The 23952-nt window shown below is 38.4% G+C and overlaps 1 protein-coding gene across 1 annotated transcript in view; it reads right to left on the reverse strand.

Annotated features, from left to right (window-relative positions):
- Window positions 1-21655, reverse strand: part of HCN1 (hyperpolarization activated cyclic nucleotide gated potassium channel 1) — a 497080-nt gene extending 475425 nt beyond the window's left edge. The window contains exon 1 of the mRNA XM_049863474.1: window positions 21173-21655. Within this exon, the coding sequence (XP_049719431.1) occupies window positions 21173-21579 (407 nt within the window). The 5' untranslated portion in view covers window positions 21580-21655. The remainder of the gene's footprint in view (window positions 1-21172) is intronic.
- Between the last annotated feature and the right edge of the window lie 2297 nt (window positions 21656-23952).

Consider the following 23952-nt stretch of genomic DNA (forward strand, 5'->3'; position numbering starts at 1 on the left):
GCATGCCTCTTGTGGAGAAAGAATTTAAATTTACCCAAGGAAGGGAGGATAAATGAAATAAAATTTAAAATTATCCAAAATTACAGGAAATTTTGATTTTTAATATTGGTGATAATGTCACTTATCTTGCTTTCCCAAGAATATAAAAATAACTTTCAACAGATAAGTCCCAGCAAGAATTTTCTCTGATGTTTTCCTTTTAATTCTGTTTGAAATTCAAGTTCCTCAGGTGATTTCTACAGCTCCACAGCTCTGACAGGTAAAGATCACATATGGCAGAATTGTTTATGGATGCAGTGATTCCATTATGTGGAATCTCTTGCTATCAGACCTCAAGAAACTAGAGGGAACAGTCTTAGTGGTACAATAGTATGTACTTACAGAGAGACTTCTTAGGCATCTGTTATGCAGAATCTCATATATTGTTTCTTGCCTTTCTCAGCTGCCTTTTTTATAGAAGGCTCAAAGTCTAATAATAACCCGCCTAAATTTTCCCAAGCAATTGTAATCTATTATTATTATAGTGAGCTCCACTTTATAAGCTAGCTCATTTATAAATTTACATGGCGGTAGATTGTAACCTAATAGCAAACATGAATCTTTTTGTGAAATAACTATGTCTCCTTTAACTTCAATAATATCTATGGCTAAATTTTTGCAGCTTTTTTCTGCTTCCATACATCTCCCAGTGACTTCATTAGGAGGACAGCTCTTCACTGCTATTTTCATTTGAATAGTCTGCTCATTTTAATACGAAAGCGCTACCGTTCAAAAAATACAGAAAACATAATGAAAAGAAAGTATTTTTTAGGGAGTAGAATTATGTTAATCAGTTCTTATATTTTCTGGAGTATTAAAATTATAGTAGAGTCAAAAGAAGGCTTTATAGTTTATTTTCACCCTACCTGTCTGGCTATATAAGAACATTTCAACTTTCGAGATATACCCTATTTAATGTCAGGAACTCTGGTGGCATAGCGGTTAAGAGTTTGGTTGCTAATCAAAACGTCAGCAGTTCAAATCCACCAGTAGCTCCTTGGAAACCCTATGGGGCAGTTCTACTCTGTCCTATAGGGTTGCTATGAGTTAGAATCAACTTGACGGCAACAGGCTTGGTTTGGTTTTATTTAATGTCAAATATTTAGCTTTTCTGGAATAAAAAATGAGAGTTTGAAATAATTAGGCTTTGACGCATAGGATCCAATCCAACACGATGAACTAGAAATGAAGCTCTCAAAAAATGTAGCCAGTATTTGACTAATAGGGCACCATTTCCCACTTGAGACTATCAGTTAAACAACTAGGATGATTACAGCCAGGACAGCAATAAATAATTTCTAAAAGTGCATTATTTTACAAAACCAGATAAAATGACTGAGTCAGTAAATCAGGATATGATTGCACATCTCTGTGACAAAGCACAGTGGTTTGGGCTCAGAGCCAGGTCCCTGAGATCAAATCCCAGCTTTTCCACTTAAAAGCTGTCTGGCCACTCAACCTCTCTATACTCTGGCTTCCTAAGCTGTCATATGACACAAACAGTACCTGTTATGGCATTGCTCAAAGGATGCAGGAAGATAATATAAATAAAGATATTTGGAAAAGTGTCTGGCATATAGAACTTAGTAACTATTAGCAGGTAATGCTGTTTTTTGGCCACCATTTGTAGAACACCCCACTGATTGAGTAGATTTTCTCACGTCAAGATTTCACCAGTTCTCTCTCCGCTAAATCCATACAAATATGATGGAGCTTAATGTCTCTATTTATTTTGAACATTTAAGCAAACACGTTGTTAGCAGCCATAGAGCTGGCCCTAACTCATGGAGCTCCCATGCACAGTGGAACAAAACACTGCCCAGTCCTGTGCCATCCCCATGATTGGATGCAGATTAAACTGTTGTGATCTATAGCATTTTGACTGGCTCATTTTTAGAAACAGATCACCAGGTCTTTCTTCCTACTCTGTCAGCTTCACTGAAACCTGTTCAACATCAAAGCAGCACCTGTCTGTCACGCCTTTACTGACAGACAGGTGGTGTGCTGCACATGAAGTGTGTTGGCCAGGAATCGAACCCAGGTACCCCACATGGAAGGTGAGAATTCTATCACCAAACCACCACTGCCCCTGAACAAATACAGTAGCATGTTTTTCAATTAAAATGATGGTCAGTATTTCTAGACACACAGATAGCATATTTTGTAAGCTTTGTTCCAGCTCAGATGAAGTAATAGAACCACCTCATGTGTAGTTATTGATTAGGAAAAGAATTTAAGTCTGCGTGGATACTAAATATTTGATAAGAGAAATATATTTTTAAAATCACATTTAGTAAAATTATGTTTCTCAGAAGGAATTCTATTTTCAAATGTTCCTAGCTTCTAAATATTACCTTATATGGCTGTATTTTCCAGCCATGGGATGTTTACAGCAACAAGCTTGTGGTATCCGTGACACTGATTTAGGAACACCTTTTGGTCATTACTATATCTTGCTGTTTGTCTGCAGTGTGCTCTCGCATAATTAGGGCTGAAAACACTGCACTTTTAAAATTAAACCAAGCCTCTGGGAAAGAATGGTGGAAATAGATGGTTAAAGGACACTCAGGCAATTAACAAGCATGATAAAGTTAAAAACTGAAGATAGGAAAGTAGGTTAAGAGCTTTTCTCTCTCTTTCCAATACGATTTGTTGATATAGAAGGAATATATATCAGTTATATTTTACACAGGAAAGAGAAACAGAAGCAGTCCAAATGTCAGTCAATAAGTATATTGCTTTGCTGCTTTCCAACGGATTTTTCTTCCTTTTAGCACACAAATCTGAAATTATATTCCATTCCTCCTTCTGTTTGACTTTTAAAACAAGCCTGAATAGAAAATGCTTTATGATATCTGGAATTACAATAATGTGTCAATGGACTAACATATATTTAAGCATCAAAATTCTAGATAACCTTTTAAGAAAATAATTTCATTCCCAGTGATAAAAAAAATGCAAAAGTATTATTTGTGATGGTTTACTAAGAAACCTATAGAAATAAATAGTAAAAAAGTCTAAATATTAGCTGATGATTATGTATTTAGAACGAATACATCAAGGTTTTCCCTAGTTGTATATCATTTTGTGTAATTTCACTATTAGCGTTTCTTTCTCTCTGTTAAACGTGCATTTTTATGTGCCTGTCTCCCTTACTAGACTAAAAGGTCCAGAAAAGACTGTAACTTTGGTCCATCCTTTTTTTTTTTTTTTTTTACCTAAAGCACCTGATACAGTCCTCGACAAAATACACTCAGTAAATATTAAATAAACTCAGGTGTCTGATCCCACACCTTTTAGGTAGACCGTGGTTATTCCTTTATTTTTATTTGTTTTCCATTGACAAGATTTCAAAAAGAAAGCGAAAAGAGAATTTAGTATTCATTAAAAAGTGGCTATGTGTCAAGCACATTCACGTATTATTTTATTATCACAACAACCTTAAGGGGTTAGATGCTATTTTCTCAGATTTTACAGATGAGCTTTGAAAAAGTTGACCATCTAGGTTAAATGCCAAGTGAAGAGGAAAAAAAATACCCCGGTATCGGAATTTTGTAGGCTTCTTTAATTCTACTACTACATAATATACCCTTTTTATATAAACTCATCAACGAAACAATGAAAAGATTAACATCCCAATAAATTGGTAAGCACAGACATTTTCATATTTCACAAGGGAGAGGAAATCTACTTAATTCATGTTAAAACAGTCAACATTCTAACTTTTCTCATACTATATCTGGGTCATTTTCCCAGCAAAAAGTTGCACTAAGTCGGTTTGCCTTAACCATTATCAAAGTTTCGTAGCAAATACAAATCAGATCTGTGAGTACAACAAAGATAAATAGTAATATTGTACTCTTCTTTCATGACAGCCTGGTCTTTCTGTTTGAAAATTAAGACCTTTCCCTTTTTTTCCCCTCCTTTTTATTGTAAAGTAAAACAGATACAGAAAACCACAAAAATCATTGATTTTTTTTATAAGTCAAACACCCTTGAAATCACCACTCAGGTATCCATGTGTGTGTCCCAATCACAGCTCCCTCCCACCCTCCAAAATAATCCTGCTGACATTTATAATAGTTGCTTCCATGAATTTCTCTATAGTTTTATCACAATTGTCAGTCCTACATAGTACCGGCTGCTTCACCCATTTTTTTTTTTTTTAATTTCTTTTAAGTGTCTCTTAACCTGCAAGTTTCCCTCCATGCCATTCTTTTCCTTACTAATCTGTGGAAGAACCTTAGTGGCAAGCCTCTTAGTTCTCCCAGACTGAATTTTGCTGATTACAAACTCCTGGTGCAATTCAGTATGTTCCTCCATTCTCTGCATTTCCTGCAGATTGGCAGCTGGATCCAGAGGCCTGATCGGACTGGGTTTTGCTTTTTTTGTTGTTGTTATCAGAGGCCATTGATGCTCAATGTTTCATCCATTAATTTAACGGAGGTGGTAAAACTGTGGTTTTCTAATTATATCATTTCCCTCTCTATATCATCCGAAATCATTTTATAAAGAGATCCTTTTCCTGATGTAATATTTGGCTACACACTGGTTTAGACCTCACAGAAAAGGCAGGGTAAATGCTTAAGACTTCCCTTTATGAGCTGGGTCCCGAAGAGCCTCACTATGTAACCATTTAATATCATTTTAAACTCATGGATTTAAATATGTGATGGGTTCTAATTTATTGACATTCTTATCCTTTTTGAATCCATCCTTGGTGCTTTTTTTTTTTTTTCTATCACCATAGTCTAAAAAAAACCGAACTCATTGCCGTGGAGTTGATTCCAACTCATAGTGACCCTATAGGACAGGGTAGAACTGCCCCATAGGGTTTCCAAGGAGTACCTGGTGGATTCAAACTGCCAACCTTTTGGTTAGCAGCCATAGCACTTGACCACTACGCCCGCCACCAGGGTTTCCATCACCACAGTAGTCTTTGATAATTTCCTTTACTACCTAATATGTCAAGTTGTTCCAGGCTCTTAACATATATTTTCTGCCCCAGATTTAGAATCAGCCACTTTCCCTCTTTACATTAATGTAGACCTCTCACTATTGGATGGTGTGAATCTCATTTCAATTTCAGCTGCTGTTCCAGAAATACCTGTTGGCTATTTTTTTTATGTAGGAGGTTCACCTGTTCTCAGGTGTGTCAGGTGCTCCTTGTTTCTCATTGTTTCCTCCTACAAAGAGCTTCACAAAACAGAGTTCTTGCAACTATGAAGGGTTTGTCGCAACCCACTTATATTTTCAATCCACAGGGATAGTTTTGCTATAAATGTTGTCCACGGGTTTTTTGGTTTTACTATTTTCTCTGTATTGCATGTGCAAAAACCAAGCTGCCACTACTAACATTATCTTTTTTAGAACCAAGTTTTCTTGCTTTTTGAAAATTATGTCAACTTCAATTTTTTTACATTAAGATCTATGATTTCCCTTCTGCTAACTTTACAAAAGAACTACTCTAATAATAAAACAAAAAACCAAACCCAGTGCCGTCGAGTTGATTCCGACTCATAGCGACCCTATAGGACAGATTAGAACTGCCCCATAGAGTTTCTAAGGAGCGCCTGGCAGATTCGAACTGCTGACCCTTTGGTTAGCAGCCGTAGCACTTAACCACTACACCACCAGGGTTTCCTGTACTTTAATAATACTTTTGTAAAAATTAAACATTTTTCAATTTGGCCACGGATAATTTTTCTTTGAGTTTGGTGAACACAAAAAAACAATTTGGTTAACAAAGAGTAAAAATAAAATTCAAAACTAATGCTCCTTCAAAGTATTGACTCTTGTTATTTCATTACTTATACCTATGAAGACATACTGCTAATTTCCCATCCCTGTACAATAGTGGCTTAAAAAGTCACTGTTATGTCAAGTAGTGCAATTCAGCAAAAGTAAAAAAATAGAAAATACATACCAAAAAAAAAGTCATTCTTTCCAAATGTCATTGCCCAAAGAAACAGTCACACTTTAACTGTATTTTGATGATGACAAAACTAATTCCAAAAGCAATGACATTTAGTTTTTTTAAAAAAAAAAGGGCTTTGAAAGATTCAGCCACATTATTTATATATGTATATACATATTTTTTATGTACATATATTTATTTACATATACATATATATGTGCTTATATCTATATATATACAATGGAACGAGCGATATCTTCACTGATGTCGGATGGATCCTGGCTGAGAGCAGAGAATACCAGAAAGATGTTTACCTGTGTTTTATCAACTATACGAAGGCATTCAACTGTGTGGATCATAACAAATTATGGATAATGTTTTGAAGAATGGGAGTTCCAGAGCACTTAATTGTGCCCATGAGGAACCTGTACATAGATCAAAAGGCAGTCATTTGAACAGAACAAGGGGGTACTGTGTGGTTTAAAGTCATGAAAGGTGCGTGTCAGGGTTGTATCCTTTCATCATACCTATTCAATCTGTATGCTGAGCAAATAATCTGAGAAGCTGGACATTACGAAGAAGAACGGGGCATCAGGATTGGGGAAAGACTCATTAACAACCTGCGTTATGCAGATGACACAACCTTCCTTGCTCAAAGTGAAGAGGACTTGAAGCACTTACTGATGTACATCAAAGACCACAGCCTTCAGTATGGATTACACCTCAACACAATAAAAACAAAAATCCTCACAACTGACCAATAAGCAACATCGTGATAAACAGAACAAATTGAGGTTGTCAAGGATTTCATTTTACTTGGATCCACAACCAACACCCATGAAAGCAGCAGTCCAGAAATCAAAAGATGCATTGCATTGGGCAAATCTGCTGCAAAAGACCTCTTTAAAGTGTTGAAAAGCAAAGATGTCACCTTGAAGACTAAGGAGTGCCTAACCCAAGCAACAGCATTTTCAATCTCCTCGTATGCATGTGAAAGCTGGACTAGGAATAAGGAAGACAGAAGAAGAATTGATGCCTTTCAATTGTGGTATTGGTGAAGAATACTGAATATATCATGGACTGCCAAAAAAATGAACAAATCTGTTTTGGAAGAAGTACAACCAGAATGCTCCTTAGAAGCAAAGATGGCGAGAACACGTCTTATATACTTTGAACATGTTATCAGGAGGGATATGTCCCTGGAGAAGGACATCATGCTTAGTAAAGTAGAGGGTCAGGGAAAAAGAGGAAAACCCTCAAAAAGATTTATTGACACAGTGGCTGCAACAATGGGCTCAAGCATAACAGATCCTGAGGATGGTTCAGGACCAGGCAGTGTTTCGTTCTGCTGTACATAAGGTTACTATGAGTTGGAACCGACTCAGTGGAACCTAACAGCAACATATGTATATATAAAGTATACATATATATAACAGCAACATGTATGTATGTATATGTGTACATATACATATATACACATATATGTATATGTATGCATGCACATGTGTCTGTGTGTGTTTATGTATAAACCCACTCCTCACATTATTGACATGATTAGGTTCCAAAGACAAGGACGTTATGTGAAAATTGGCATTATGCAAAATATAAGTGGGGTCTGTGTTTCCCAGGGATCAGACAGCAGCACATACTGTAAGTGGGGCAAAAGCAGCCCAAGAAACTTGAGAAGTCAAAAACATAAGTGGGTCTTATTTGTCCCATCACAGCCAGCATTACAGTTGCATTACACTTCAGCATTTGTTACTGCCAGACATACATCATTAATGTGCAAAATAGTCAGTAGATTTTTTATTATTGTTGTAAACGTAAAAATATCAGATAAAGAGACAGCTGATAAGTCGGAAGTAGGTGTGTGTGTGAATATATATATATATATGGTATAAGAAAAAAAAAGGTATATATATTACATATAAAACCCATTGCTGTCGAGTCAATTCTTACTCATAGCCAATAGGACAGAGTGAGTAAACTGCCCCACAGGGTTACAAGGTCTGTAATCTTTACGGAAGCAGACTGTCACATCTTTCTCCCAGGGAGCAGTTGGTGGGTTTGAACCACCGACATTTTGGCTAACAGCTGAGCATATAACCACTCTGCCACCAGGGCTCCAATAACTAGATACACAGACAGACGACAGGTATTAGTTGCCATCTAGTCGATCCTGATTCATATATATATTTTTTTTTTAAGCACATAAAAACAAGCATTATAATAAATTCATTTAATATAAGTATTTATGTATGTCATTTTAAATGACTTTAAATCTTACTATTTCCAAACACATGTTTCTGTGAAAGGCTAAAAAGATTAAGCTGTCCATACTAAATTAAAATATTCAGTTATTTTTAGGGGTCACAGTGAAAACACAATCTGGCTGTTGGAAACTGTGAATATAATTTGATTCTTGAAGTATTCTATGAGCCTGGAAGCCAAAGATTCATGAATACAAATGTGCAACTATGAATGATTAGTATAATCAATAATTATAACCCACTGCCGTGGAGTCAATTTTTACTCATAGCAACCCTATACGACAGAGTAGAACTGCCCTGTAGAGTTTCCAAGGAGCGCCTGGTGGATTTGAACTGCTGACCTTTTGGTTAGCAGCCATAGCACTTAACCAGTACAGCACCATGGTTTCCATTGATGTTTATGTTGCTCAATACATATACAGCCATAGCTAGGTGCTTCTAAAGAAAAAAAAAAAATTTTTTTTTTTTTTTTAGCTGCTATAAAATAATTACACCTAAATCCCAGACAATACATCTGTTTCCAGTCTTCACCTACGATTCACTTACATGATTGTTCAAGGTAAATACCAAATTAATTGCTCAGGAGAAAAAATCTTTTCTTAAATAATTATTTAAATAATGAGTGACTCTTCTACAGAAAAAAGAAAAACATACTCATTTTCCCTATAAGTTCTCATCATATAATTTTCTACATTCATTGTATCAGTTTCTACTCATGTCTCTCAAACCACTCGGGTTCTATAACTTTTAATAAGATATATTCTCATTTGTAAAAATATATAACAAGGCTAAAACATTCTGCAAGGGCAATAAGTGGCATCTGCTTCAAAAGTGATATAAGAAAAATTAAAACAAACCATTCTGTCAAATTTGCAGATTTCTTGCATACTTAAATTATATTTCTAAATAATCATTTTTCAAAGAATATTAAATTAGACATTAACAAAGAAAATAAAAGAATCTAGCAAGTTATGAATCATCTTATTTGGCTCATATATAACATTCAACTGATTTGAAATGACATCCCAAATGGTTTAACTATCCCATCTTCTGATGAACACAAATATTAACAGGAAGTATTATATGCAATTCAATGCCATTACAATTTTTTTTCTAAAATATATTTCCAAATGTTCAATACTATAGCATTCCAACTCAACTAGAAGATAATACTGTTATAATTGGAAAATTCTGCAGAAAAAGGGGGCATTAGAAGTTTTCCAATGCTGACTGCCTCATGAGTGAGCTTATTTCACATAGCACACACAACAAATGCCATCACACATCAGGAATTCTGCTGCCCAGACTTGCTCAAGGTAAAAAGAAAACAGGTTATATGGCCCTGTCTTCGCATACACGTTTGCTAAAGGAATTCTGAAGACTGTCAATATACTTAGGAAGTATTTTCTTTTATCAAATAGTTTGCATGCCTTCATTGTATTTTAATTTTACTTTCATAATAATAGCTAACACTTACATAGCATTAGGTTGTTTTGCTGCAGTTAGGTGCCCTCCAGTAGATTCTGACTCATAGTGACCCTATGTGACAGAGTAGAACGGCCCCATAGGGTTTTCTTGGCTTTAATCCTTATGGAAGGTGATTGCCAGATCTTTCTCCCTGGAGTCACTGCATGGGTTCAAACCCCCAACCTTTCAGTTAGCTGCTGAGTGCTTAACCATTGCACCACCAGGGCTCCTTATAGCATTAGGCCATGGACATAATTCTAAACACTTTATAGGTATGTAAGCACATAATCTCCCCAAAAATCCCATGAGATAGGTATATTATTTTCCTCATGTTATTATTGAGGAAACTGAGGTTCAGATAATAAGGTCATGGAGCCAAGATTCTACCCAAACAGCATGGCTTCACAGTCTGTGTTCTTAACAAAATTATATGTTACTTCAGAATAATACTCCCATAGTCTTGCTTTTGTATGGAAATCGTTGTTGTCATTGTTAGGTGCCATCGAGTCGGTTCCGGCTCATAGCAACCCTATGTACTATAGAACGAAACACTGCCTGGTCCTGTACCATGCTCACAATGGTTACACTTGAGCCCATTGTTGCAGCCACTGTGTCAACTCATATCATTGAGGGTCTTCATCTTTTTCACTGGAAATTAGTGTTAATTATAATAGCATATAAACCCAGCCCCACTGATCTCACCAACTCCTCCAATTCAGCCATACTAATCGTTTCTCTTGGTATTTAATCCATATTTCTAAAAGAAACTGATTTATCAACTTTAGACACTATCTGTTGGCTTCCAATTACGGCAGATAAGGATTTAGCTTTCTTGTACCAGCCAACTCTCACCTACCTTCCTCTTGCCCTCCTAGAGCAACTGGACCATAATCTTTGCTTAAATCTGTCTACCTTGTTTACATTATTATGACCAGATGTGTATCATTCACTGCTGAGTCAATTTTTTTTCCTTTTTTATATACCTTTAGATCACCCTGGGGTTAATAACTGTCTTTTATTTGCTTGTATTTGATGTAACCTATAAATACTTATATGAAGTCACAGATACTTTTTCCAAAGGATCTATGGAATATCTTTTAATATTATTTTTCAAATGCTGATAGTTACCCTTCCTTCCTTCCTTCCTTCCTTCCCTTCCCCAAGCAGCCCTGGTAGCACAGTGTTTAACCACTTAAAAACACTTTAAAGCACTCAGCTGCTAACCAAAAGGTTCAGAGATTCCAACCCACGAGCCACTCTGCAGAAGAAAGAAGTGACAGTCTGCTTCCTTAAAAACTTACAGCCTTGGAAACCTGGGGCAATTCTGCTCTGTTCTATAGGGTCGGTATGAGTTAGAATCGACTCCATGGCAGTGGATTTCGTTTGTTTTTTTGATCTCTCCCCTCAAGGTTTTCCTCCAGAGCCCTCTTCTTTTCTTCTCCTGTGTGGATTGGTTTCCTTCAAGGTCAGTTCCTTGGAAGTACTCCTGCGATATTCTTTCAAGGTTCTCGGTGTTAGATCACGTTTGCATCTTCTGTCTTCACTTTATTTGGTGTAACTCCTTGTTTTGCTGGAGCCCATTATCCAGTAAGCTTCTAAGAAAGGGTACATGGATGGTTAACACTAGAGTTCTTGAATTTTGAAAGTATTTTATCTTCATATTACAGTGGTTGTGTTGTTGAGTGTCGTCAAGGCCAACCCCATGTGACAGAGCAGAACTGCCCCACAGGGCTTTCTAGAATGCAATCTTTATGGGAGGATCACCAGATTGCTGCTGGGAGTGTTCGAACTGCCAACCTTTCAGTTAGCAGCCGAGCACTTAAATGTTGTGCCACCAGGGCTCCTTTCATGTTAGGGTAGGGTATAGAATTCTTTTAGAAATCATGTTCTGCATTTTGTAGACTTTCTTATATTGTCATTTAATTTATATTGTTCCCACTTCTTAAAATGTAATTTTCTCTTTGGAAAGTTTTAGTATTTTTTTGTTTCATTAATATTCTGAAATTTCTGTATGATAATCCTTGTTGGGGTCTTTTTCATTTATAGTGCTGGACACCTCTGCGAGGCTCTCAGAACACACATTAGAGTCCTTCCTATCTGGAAATTTTGTTTAAAATATCTCTATTAATTCCATATCTCTATCTCACTTATCTTTCTGGAACTCCTTTTGGTCATATTTTGACCTTATGAATTAACCCTTTATTTTGCTTATATTCTCATCCTTTTTTTATCCTAATTCTGAAAGATTTCCTAGAATATATCTGCCAACTTACTCCATCCAAGAGCTTTTTTATGCTCTTGTTCTTTTCATAGCATACTATTTTTACTGTATATACAAAGTGTCTCCCTGTAATTGTAATTTTGTCATTTCGTCTATCCCAAATATCTTTCTGCCCTCTGGACTTTGTTTTGTTGTTTGATTCAGTCTGTCTCTTTCACAATGGAGACTTTTCTCAGAAGCTTGTGATCTTTAGCTTTCAGATGATATTAAATAATGTAATATCAAAAATGCACAATCTCAAGGTACATGTTTCAGGTCTTTTCCAGGGTGATTTAGGTAATTAGCAAGATTTTTCATTGCAAGACTCTACAATGTCTCTCACTGGAGATGTTATAGTCCAATTTTGGCCTCAGGAGAACTGATGTGGCTCCAAGCAATCTATAATGTCATGGTTGAGGGTTCTATATTCACTAAGGAGACCCTTATTTAATCCTGTTTTTCAGCGAGGCTTTCCTAGAAACTATTTCTTAACTTGTACCTCCAACTCTTGAACTTTTCTGGGGTTCAATAAGTAAAAGGCTGGGAAAGTAAAATAATTTCTCAATTAGCTTTTTTTTTTTTATTTTCCAAAATGTTTTTTGAGAGTCCTTGTTCTCTACTGACACCTCTTCCATTTCTCCATATTTCTGTGTTTTTTCATATTATTTTGGAAGGCGTAAGCATAAATGATTACAATTAATCCATCATGTTTCCTTGCAAGTTGAGAGAATTACTGATATCAGCAGCCTCACTTCTTATCAGATAAGAGAGGTAGAGTAAGTGACAGAATTAAGATTCAAAAAACTGAATTCCTGGCCCAGTTCTTACTATCTATCTATGTCACTGTGTTAATGCTATTTCACTTATCTAGAGTTTCATTTATGTGTCTGCATGTTGGACAGAAAAATGTAATAGTTGAGGTAGGTATTACTAGGTGCCAGAGAAGAAAGGATGTCAGGTATTGCTGTAAGGAAAGAAAGAGCTTTCGCTGCCTTCATCTGGATTTATTAACTCCAAGATTAAATATTCAATAAACATTTATTAAAAGTCTATTATACTGATCATGCAATTTCACTCCCAAAAGAGAAAATATATCTCCACATAAAAACCTGTACATGAAAGTTCATAGCAGGACTTTTCATAATAGTCAAAAAGTAGGAACTACCCAGATGTCCATCAACTGATTAACATGTAAATAAAATGTGGAATAACGACACAATGGAATATTACTCAACAACAACAAAAAAGGAATACTACCAGTACATGCCACAGGATGGATGAACCTTGAAACATTAAGTGAAAGAAGCCAATAACCAAAGGCCACACATTTTATGATTCCATTTATTTGAAATGTTTAGAATAAACAAATCTACAGAGACAGAATAGAATAAATCTTTAGTGGTTACTTTGGACACATGGTCTGGGAAGACCAATAGCTAGAAAAAGGCATCATGGCAGTTAAAGGAGAGGGTCAACAAAAATAAGGAAACCTTCAATGAAATGGACTGACACAATAGCCAGAACAATGGACTCAAACATACCAATGTCATGAAGATGGAGCAGGACTGAGTAACATTTCTATTACACGTAAGGTCACTATAAATTGAAGCCAACTCAACAGCAACTCACAACAGCAGCAGAAGGGCTGTGTTTGTGGGTGGAGGAGCGGAAGTGACTATTAATGGATATGGGGTTTCTTAAAGAAATGAAGTGTTCTAAAATTGTGGCGATGGTTGCACAACTCTGTGAACATACAGAAAAACACTGAATTCTACACTTCAAATGAGTGAACTGTATGTCAAATGAATTATATCTCAATAAGGCTGTTTTTATAAAAGCATCTAATAAAGGTTGGCAGAAAAAGTCTTTAATGTGCATTTTTAGAGCCCTAAGAATATAAAGTCAGTAAGATGAGGTCACAGAGCTTACGTTCTAGTGGAGGAATACACATAAATATAATTATAAATTCTGATGAAACACGTGACTAAATAAGATAATAAAATGGAAGCAGAGTATTAAGAGTGATCACCATGATTAAACGGAGATCTAAATGCTGAGTAGATGCTGGCTATGCAGAGTAAGGAAAAGCATATTTTAGGCAGTTGGATTACATGTCACATAAGCTCTGGGGAAGGAGAGAGCTCGGCTTATGTTAGGAGTAAAAAATTTTCCTGGGCGGCTGGAACACAGTGAAGGAAGGAGTGTCGGGTTACAAACTTGAAGAGATAAGTTGAAATTAGGCAGGGTCTTATAGCTCAGGGAAGATATGTCAAATGTATTCCAAGAGTAGTGGGAGTCACTGACTGGTGGTAAGCAGTGTTTAATACATCTAATAATTACCTTTTTAAGATCACTCTTACCATTCTATGAATGAAATAGAGGACAGTTTAGACTTTCTTTCCCTAAAACTGCCTGTGCATATCTAAACAGGAATATCAACTATATTTTGTCATTTTAAGAAGTGTCTCAGCTATTGACAATATTAATTAGTAAAAATCAGTATGTATAAAATCCCTAAAATGTTCATAGCTTTTGATCCAGTAATTCTAATCCTAAACTTTAGGGATATAAAGAAGAGAAATGCACAAAGGTATTCATTTTAGCACTTTGTATGAGTCGGAATCGACTTGACGGCAGTGGGTTTAATACTGAAAAACTGGAAACAAACCTGAATGTCTATAATTTGTAAATGGTTGCTAACTCTGTGTGTATGTGGAATTAGCCTCATTTCTTTAGAATTATAGCTAATATCTTGAAAATAAAATCAGGTCTCTGTAAACAAGACTGTCAAGTAGTAAATCTCAGGCATGTATAATTTTGCTACTCTGTCCCAACTGAGTGGTCAGTTATTAAGTGAACTAGTTGAAAAATGCTATGAGAAAATTAACTAATAAATTTGAAAAGCGTCAAGAAATCTATTTTTGGGCACTCAAACTTGAGTGAAATACATCAGATAAATGTTCAGCTCAAAAACAAATAACTTTGATATATCTCCTGATGTGCACACAACTATATACAGGTGTCCCTTGAATAGTTTCCTTCACACTTGTGCATGCACACACACACATGCACACACAGTCGACTTAACAGAGCCGTCAAGGTTCATTTTGCAATAATGCAGATAATTCCAGGATGCACCAGGGAGCATCAACATTTTCTCCTGGTTATTTTCTAGAAAGTGAATGGTAAGTTGTACATCAAGATGACTTCACAGAGAAAATTATTTTTAGAAGAAAAGTACTTAGCGTAAGTAAAAACACTTTTTCTTTGTGCATGCAGATTTCTTTCTTCATTACCACTACCTCTGCTGCTAAAATATATGGTGTCAGTCTAATTCATAGTTTGGTACTTCTTTACAAAAAATGATAAAATGAAAATTGCCACAGACTCTGAAAATGTTTAGTACCCTTCATGTAGTCTTAGTGCTTTGCCATAGTTTGAATTGTACCTCAAGAGACTATTTGAAAGTCCTCATGCTAACCCCATTTTTCTTCTCTAAGAAAGAAGTGAATCTGCTCATCACAAGAATTACACTCAGAATAGCAACATGCTCACAGGAAAATCATAGCAGATGCATTTTGTTTGTCTCATGTTCACTTTGGGACATAGGCTCATTGAGTGCAATGATGCAGAATCACAAATATTATTTAAATTACATTTTGGTTTGTGGCTTTTGACCAGATATAGATGAATTAGACTTTGTTAAATGAGCATATGATAAAAATAATAAGTAAAATATTTCCCCAATATATTTAAAATGCTTGATATTGTTTAATATGGAAGTTCATAAATATAAGCTCACATAATTAAACATAAATTTGTAAAAATGCATCTACCCAATGATTATCAATTTATAGCAAGTCCCCAAAAGTAGGTTTAAAGGAAAAGCTGCACAGAAAGAAAAAAAAATATATACTTTGTGTTTTAATGGTATATCACTGCAGTGTCTATTAAATGCAATGAGATGCTAAAACATTTGCTAAAACTTAAAGTTTTATAACTTGGATGTAAACTAAGAAAAATAATAAATTCATATCTCCAAATCTTTCAAATAATTTCATTAATTTTAATTCAATTTAAGAATTGATAGAGCCACCGATAAAAACTTAACTGAATTTTCAGATATAAAAAGGTTCACCTCACATAAAAAAAACAATGAATTTTATGGTTAATTTTGGCTGTGGGGATATAGAAAGCAAATATAAAAGGCACTGCCCGGAGAATACAAAGTGCATTCAGCACAAAGCTAACACAACAGTAGGCTAATTAGTCCTCAAACCCCAGAAGGTTGGATTGTTTTCTAGTGCGGAGCTCCTGGAAACAAACAATCTCACTACGGCTGAACGGTAGTGGTGAAATCTCCCTTCTCGAATGAACACATCAGTGACCTCTGACATCAGCACAGTTGTGCATACATACAAGGCAGGTAGGAATGCCAGAAAATGCAATATCATCAGGAAGTGACTCTCATCTCTAGAGTCCTATGTACTTAACAAACAATAAGCTTAACAGTCATTCACACTAATTGATGAAAATCAGTGGAAAAAACAGGAAGTCACGATACAAAATCTCCTTTATCAGAATGCAAGACATTGGCTGGCAATATACATAGAATGTTATTGTTGTTGTTGCTGTTAGGTACCATAGAGTCGGTTCTGACTCAGAGCAACCCTATGTACAACAGAATGCAACAATGCCCAGGCCTGTGTCATCCTTGTAATTGTTCCTATGTTTGAGCCTATTGTTGCAACCACTGTGTCAATCCATCTCGTTGAGTGTCTTTCACTTTTTCACTAACCCTCTACTTTACCAAGCATGATGGCCTTCTCCAGGGACTGGTCCCTCCTGATAACATGGCCAAAATAAACAAGATGAAGTCTCACTATGCTCGTTTCTAAGGAGCATTCTGGCTGTACTTCTTCCAAGACTGATTTATTCGTTCTTTTGGCAGTCCATAGTATGTTCAATATTCTTTACCAATACCATAATTCAAATTCAGTAATTCTTCTTCAGTCTTCCTTAATTATTGTTCAGCTTTTGTATACGCATGAGACGACTGAAAATATCACCACTTGGGTCAGGCACACCTTAGTCCTCAAAGGGACATCTTAACTTTGTCACTATGAATACACAGAATAAGGACATTATTTTTAAAAGAGCCCCTGTGTAAGAGTGATTCAATAAAATAATGCTAGAATTGCAGAAATTGGCAAATGGTCTGGTAACCAACTTTTCCGTTGTAAATTACTCACATAATAAAATCAATTCACAAAAGTACCCACTATTTGTGAAAGCACAATGCTTGGCACTATTACCTTTTTATTAAATAGATGAAAAATATAATTTTAGCTGATAAATATACAATCACTGTTAGTGATCTCAAAATATTCATATGTATGTGTATATGCGTACATATGTGTAAGTTGTTCACATGAGCAAAATTCATTAAGACTAAGACCATGTCCTTACTATATAAAGATCAACGCAATTTTTTAAGCAATTATCCATATATTCCCTTGTTACCATGGTAGAAACAAAAACCTGAGATATTTTGACTGAATTTTTCAGCTTGCACCCAATTATTTCTAACAGTATTGATAAGACCTGACTCTTATATTTAGTCCCTAAAGGTTTCTAACATCATCCTCTCCTGAGAAAGAAGGGGGACACAGTACTTCTGCCCTACTTACACGGGGAGGTAGGAGAAAAGCACTTGCCAGACAAAGCAATAGAGCTCTTGGGCTCTGGCAGGTGAAAGACGCACCTAGCCAGCTATCTGGGAGCCTCAGTGGAGCACAACCCTGTCCCTTGAGAGGAGTAGAAAGGAAACAGCCTAAGAAATCATCCTGAAATGAGATGCTACATCATTAGCCATAGTGCTAAACCCAAGACGTGCCCTGGAGTCAAGCAAGTGCTTACGACACACTAAGCAGTGTTGTGGAGTTGACCAAGAGCAAACTGAGTATACTTCCTCAGCCATGATAAGGCTTATCAAAATATCCAGGAAAACTCCTTTTGGTATCTTCATTTCCCAATACTTCCCACTCCTACCCTGTGCAAATTTAGTTTTAAGTGTCATTATCTCAGTCACTAAATTATCAACAAACCTAAGTTCAAATTTTAGGAATCACAGTAAAGCACCTCCCCTCAAGTCTCCTTCAGGAAAGGGCCTGAGATGAACAGACCATGACTACGAATATTGCCAGGATCTGTGAGAGATTACTCACACATAGCTTTTCCTTTAGGAAAAAAAAAAAAATGCTGTCAGAATTTTGTCTGACTTATTTTTGCTTTTTCTCAATGCATTATCCTGACACATAATGGGTTTTGCAAAATATTATAGTGGTATTGAGAGTATATAAAAATCATTAAAGCAATAAGACATAAATGACTTTTGCATGAAAATAAGTATTTATATGATTACTTCTTTAATTAGGATTTTTTTAAGAAAAACAGTGTATAATTATAGATTTGGAAATCTACTTTTCCCAGATATGTGCCAGTTATGAATCTAAATAACTGTTTAATTGATGCCTGCCATTTTACTTTTCATCTACACAAAGGAAAACTAAATATTTCAAACTATACCATGCTGGAGTTTATTTAGAGTACTAGCCCACTTCTTAATCATCTCCCATTTCTTTAAAATGCATGCTAAAATGAAGTCTTTACCTACTTTCTTCCTTTGTTCAGTGGCAATTGTTTTTAAAGAGATACTTTGTTTTGCAAGACTTTCCTTGGAAAATACGGAGAATCTGAATTTCATGAATTTCATTCATTCAGAAGATTCTGGCACACTCTTCTAATCCCTAAAATGGGGCCCTACGTGAGGCTTTGAATCACTCACTTTGGACATGTTATCAAGAGGCATCAGTCCATGGAGATGGGCAGCATGTTTAGTAGAGGGTCAGTGAAAAAGAGGAAGATCCTCAACAGTGGCTGAATGAGCACAAACACAGCAACAACTGTGAGGATGGTGCAGGATCAGGCATTGTTTCATTCTGTTGTACACAGGGTCATTATGAATCTGAAGCGACTCATAGCAACAGCACCTAACCACAACAACATGTTTTTATCCAGCAAGTGGGAAAAAAGGTTTAATTATTTGATATGTGTCATCATTTTGAAAAGTGTGGTCTCTTTTAAGATTGTTGAAGAAATATGCATATCACATGTAATCATTTAATTGAAACCAAAATTCTAAACAAAGTTCAGAATTTTATTTCCATGTGAATGTTGAACCTTGTATATTTCTGGAAAGACAGTGTTTACTTTCGTTATTAAGACTGAAAGATGTTTTCATGTAAAAACTGTGATACGAGTTACAACATATTTCCATTGGGGACTGAGGAACAGATCATATTCTACACTTGATTTCAACCTTTAAAATTCTAAAGAACATGACAACCTTACATACCTTAGAATAAGGTCACTTATAAGTTTGCCACCATAAGTATCTTCCCAGTGGAAGAAACAAACATGATTATTTAGCAGGTTTTTTTTTTTTAATATGAACATCCTTTCAAACTCTTAATGATGTATGAACTATAAATGTCATTAAAAAGCCAAAAACCAAACTCGTTGCCATGAAGTCGATTACAACTCATAATGACCCTATAGGACAGAGTAGAAGTGCCCCATAGGGTTTCCAAGGAGCGGCTGGTGGATCTGAACTGCCAACCTTTTGGTTAGCAGCTTAGCTCCTATGCACTGTGCCATCAGGGCTCCATTAATGTCATCAGGTTTTAAAAAATTCTTCATCTGGATTCTGCTATGTACTTTTGAAAACAAGAGCTTTCAAGTTATACATGTCCTAAAATTCATTCACTGTATGCATAAATAACAGAGGTTACTACTGTCAGGCAAAATATATCTCAAAGAAGTCACTCCAAGGCTCTGCGTGGCAGAAGTATGGATTTTCCACAGTTACTGCCATTCAGAACTGTGGACAGCTCCCATTAAATTAAAGCATGGAGTTAAAAATTAGTTTCCAAGCACAACTTAAAGTACTGCCGTTTTTTATTGCTGTATTAGCTTGCTGTTTAATAAAAGCCAGTTAAAACCGCTTAGCATGCACACATACTCCCTTGGTTTATTCTTTTTTCTTTTTCGCCACGAGCTCTGTAAAATTAAATAAATAAATAAAGGCCACCCTGAGTTACTCCTTTTCAGTTTTAAATAGAACGCTCAGCCTTGTTCAGGAGCTAATACAACGTGGCGGCAGGGTGTGCGCAAGCTAATAAGAGGATCTACTTCACGACCTTCATTTGACAATCTCTTTTTTTTTTTTTTTTAAACGTGCTCATAAACCGAATGAATACTTGGGTGACAAGTAGGATCAGGAAACGCCTTGATTTTAATTTCTGAGGCAGAGTTCCCGGCCGACAGCTTTCCTGCCCCTTGTTCCCGAGCTGGGAAAAGGGAAAGAGAATTCTGAAATAGACTTTTAGTCAAGGTCAAGAAAGGGTGTCACTGTTTCAGGAAGGGGGCTCTGGGAACACCCCATCTCTGTTTCGGCAACTCGAGGTTTCCTGTCACTCCTGCTCAGCCAGGCAGCCCCAGTCCACTGAAATGCCAACTCAGGGACTACCGAAGCGCAAATTACCCTTCCTCAGCCTGCTTGTCACTCCAGAACTATTCTGGAGAAATTCTTTTGAGGATACCCAGTGCCTATAAGCAGATGAAAAACAGATTAACACTCCCCAGGGGCGAGAGCGGCTGGAGCAGCTAAGACCCGTGAGTCACTGTCTCCTGTTGTCCCATCCTCTCCTGAACCCCAGGAGCGTCTTTTTCCCTTTTGGGAGGGAACACTTCTAGGAGAGAACACTTCTAGGAGAGACAGCGCGAGCAACGATGTCACTCCCAAGGCGCCTCTGCCCGCTTCCTTACACTCCCATCACCGAAGTAAAAGTTTTCCTGGTGCAACTTCGCATCCTCGCATGCGAGGGGTCACAGTGGCCTTTTTCTTCCCGATGTGTCCCCAAAGTCCACAAGGGACAGGAGGTTCCCGGGCAACAGGAACTCGCCCTTCAATCTCCTCCTTAGCAGAAACTAGTTGAAGAGTCGAGCCCAGGAGCCCGAGTAGAAGCCCCGGCAGCTCCACCCCCGCCGCCCGGCACCCCTCCCTACGGGTCCCCGGGGCGCCCCCCTCCCAGAACCGGGAAGCGGCTTGGAGGGCGCGCCTGGACAGGAGGGTGGGGCGGAGATGGGGGCCCTCACCTGAAATCACTGTAAGGGTGGATAATCCAGAAGCCTGCAGTTTTAACCCTTTCCTGCTCCTTTTCCACCGCCTTCTGGCTCCCGAACATGCGGAGGGAGAATTTGTTGACTCCGGGCTGCAGCATGGAGGTGAACTGCCTCTGCATGAAGCCGTACTGCCGCCGGGGCCCCTCGGCGTCCTCCAAGCCCCCCGCGGGCTCCTCGCCGCCGCCGCCGCCGCCGTCCACCTTAAAGCACACGGAGTTGCCGTGCTCCTTGGCGCCGGCCCCGCCGCCCCCCGGCGGGGTGCCCAGGCGCTTCTCGGCCGCGGCCGGCCCCGCGCCCGTCGCGGGCGCCTTGGCGGCGAAGACGCTGTTGCCATCGTCCCGGCTGTTCGACGAGGAGTTGGGCTTGCCGCCGCCTTCCATGCCCGGAGGACGCGGCCGGCGACGGCGCGGACTCCAGAGTCGCCGGCCGCCCGGCGCCGGGGCACGGGGCCGAGCGGGCAGGGGGCCGAGCCGGCTGCCGGCGAGCCCGGCTGCCCGTCGCGGCGGCGGCGGCGGCGGCGGCGGCGGCTGTTGCTTCCCGCCCTCGCCGCTGCTCTCTGAGCGCCTCGCTCCCGCCGCCGCCGCTGCCCTCAGTGGCTGCGCTCCCGGCTCCGCGGCGGCTGGTGCTGTGAGGCTGAGGCTGCCCGAGCCACACGAGGCGAGGCTCGGCCCTCGCGCGCCAGCGCCTCCTCGCGGCTGCCCTCTGCTGGCCGAAAAGGGTCTCTTCCCGCGGCTCGTCACGCACCCTCCACTCCTGCTCCACTTCTGCCCAGCGTGACATGGAACTCAGGAGCCTTTGGAGGCGTGAATCGGTACATTGCGAAAGCCTCCGTGTATGTTTGCGAGACAGAGAGAGAGGGAGACTGAGCTAGCAGGTATGTTGTCCAAAAAAAAAAAATCCTAAAACTCATAGAGGCATTGTCTGAACGCCAGATGGGGAAAGAAGAAAGGCTGACTTCGAATGCCGGAAATTCGAGTATAAAGCTAACGTGTACATAAGAACATAAGGTTTGACAATGGAAGATAAATTTCATGAGTGGGAGGAAAGTTCTATGCGTGAGAGAGAGAGGAAAGAGAGATGGACTGAGAGAAGCAGCAGTGAAAGAGACTAGGTCTGGGTGTCCCTGAGTAATCAGCTGCTTGGGACTTTTCACATGAAGGCTCTGCACCTAAGGAAGGACAACTGACCTCTTTACCCTTATCCTTGTTTATTTTCACAGAGCTCCTTAAGCAGGGGATAGGATTTCTTTCTTACCAAGGGCACTTGCATCAAAACACTGGCGGGCAGGTCATCCAGCCACCAGTGCTGACAAATGCATTAAGGAGGCCTCGCCTAAACTGCCCTATCTTTTCAGATAAGTTATGTAAGCAATTAAATACACTAAAAGACAGATCTTCTGGTCAGTGTTCACCTTCACGAGGCTAGGAAGCGAGATGTCTGGGAACTAGGCAAAATGCAATAACCAAAATGGAGGGAAAGTGTTCTCAACTTACAATATATTCTGAAACTTACAGTGTGCTACTGATGCTGAGGAAAACTCTCTCAGATTTCTCTTATTCCCTCTCTGTCTCCCAAACCCACCCGATTGGCTAAAGGAAGCAAGATGTGCTGCCAAACTCGCCACTCACTCAGCAGGGCAGCTCCGGAGTCTGAAGAGCTTCAAGGCTCCTGAACGTCCTGAAACATCTGTTCCAGATACAAGCGTTGCCTTCCTTGTCCTGAGGAGTCCCTAATCCCATGGGCCCCTGCCAGCTAACAGCCACATTTTATAGGGAAAGGGATAGGCACCCAAGGGAGGGAATCTGTTCCAGGCTGGCAACCAATGGCCTCACATGAAAAGATGAACCATCAAGGTGCTATTCTGAGAAATTTAACAGTGATCAACTAACAATGAGAGTCGCAAAAATAAAGCCAAAGGAATAGGCAAGGAGTTAAAAGAGTTTGAGAGAGGAAACAGAAAAGAGCAGAAAGAAGTAGAAAGAAAAAGCCATTCGGCCTAACTGTATTACATTTCCGTAGATTCCCCTTGCCATTCTACTTACCATCCGTTGCCTTATGTTAAACCTCCTTTTTCAGTAAGCTACATCCTGACTCAGACGCCATCTGTTTTCAAGGATTCAAAAACGAGAACCCTAAGAAACAGTATAGATGGCCAAATTTTTGATGGTGAAACGTAGGGAAAATATGAACATCGGAGATCTCTGATTTATCAAAGTACCGAAAAACAAACAAACAAAAAAACCCAAACCCATTGCTGTGGAGTCAATTCTGACTCATAGCAACCCTATAGGACAACGTAGAACTGCCCCACAGGGTTTCAAACTGCCAACCTTTTGGTTCCCAGCTGAAGGCTTAACCACTACACCACCAGGACTCCTAAATTCAAGGGGTCAGATGAGGATACCAGGTGCCAAGGATGGATAAAAACAAAAAATGCGTAAAACACATTTCCACCTAAGAAAGGCCCAGTTACTCAGGCATCTTTTCTTTATTAGACTCAAGATGTGTCCTTACTTTTCTTCCATTTTGTAAACTTCCCCAATCATTCTATTTTCAGTCATCAATGTGGCAATGTCTATTTTAACATGAATTTTTAATTTTTTAATAATGTAAAAATATACCATCTAAAATGTTATGGTAACAAAATAGTTATATTAGTCAGTTTCTCTTATCTTCTAGCCAGTCCTTCTATTTGTTCCATTTTAACTTTTTCTTAACTGTGATCAGGAAGTTATTTTAGTAAGCATTTTTTT

The sequence above is a fragment of the Elephas maximus genome, chromosome 2 (genome assembly GCF_024166365.1).
Source record: "Elephas maximus indicus isolate mEleMax1 chromosome 2, mEleMax1 primary haplotype, whole genome shotgun sequence".
NCBI classification, from domain to species: domain Eukaryota; kingdom Metazoa; phylum Chordata; class Mammalia; order Proboscidea; family Elephantidae; genus Elephas; species Elephas maximus.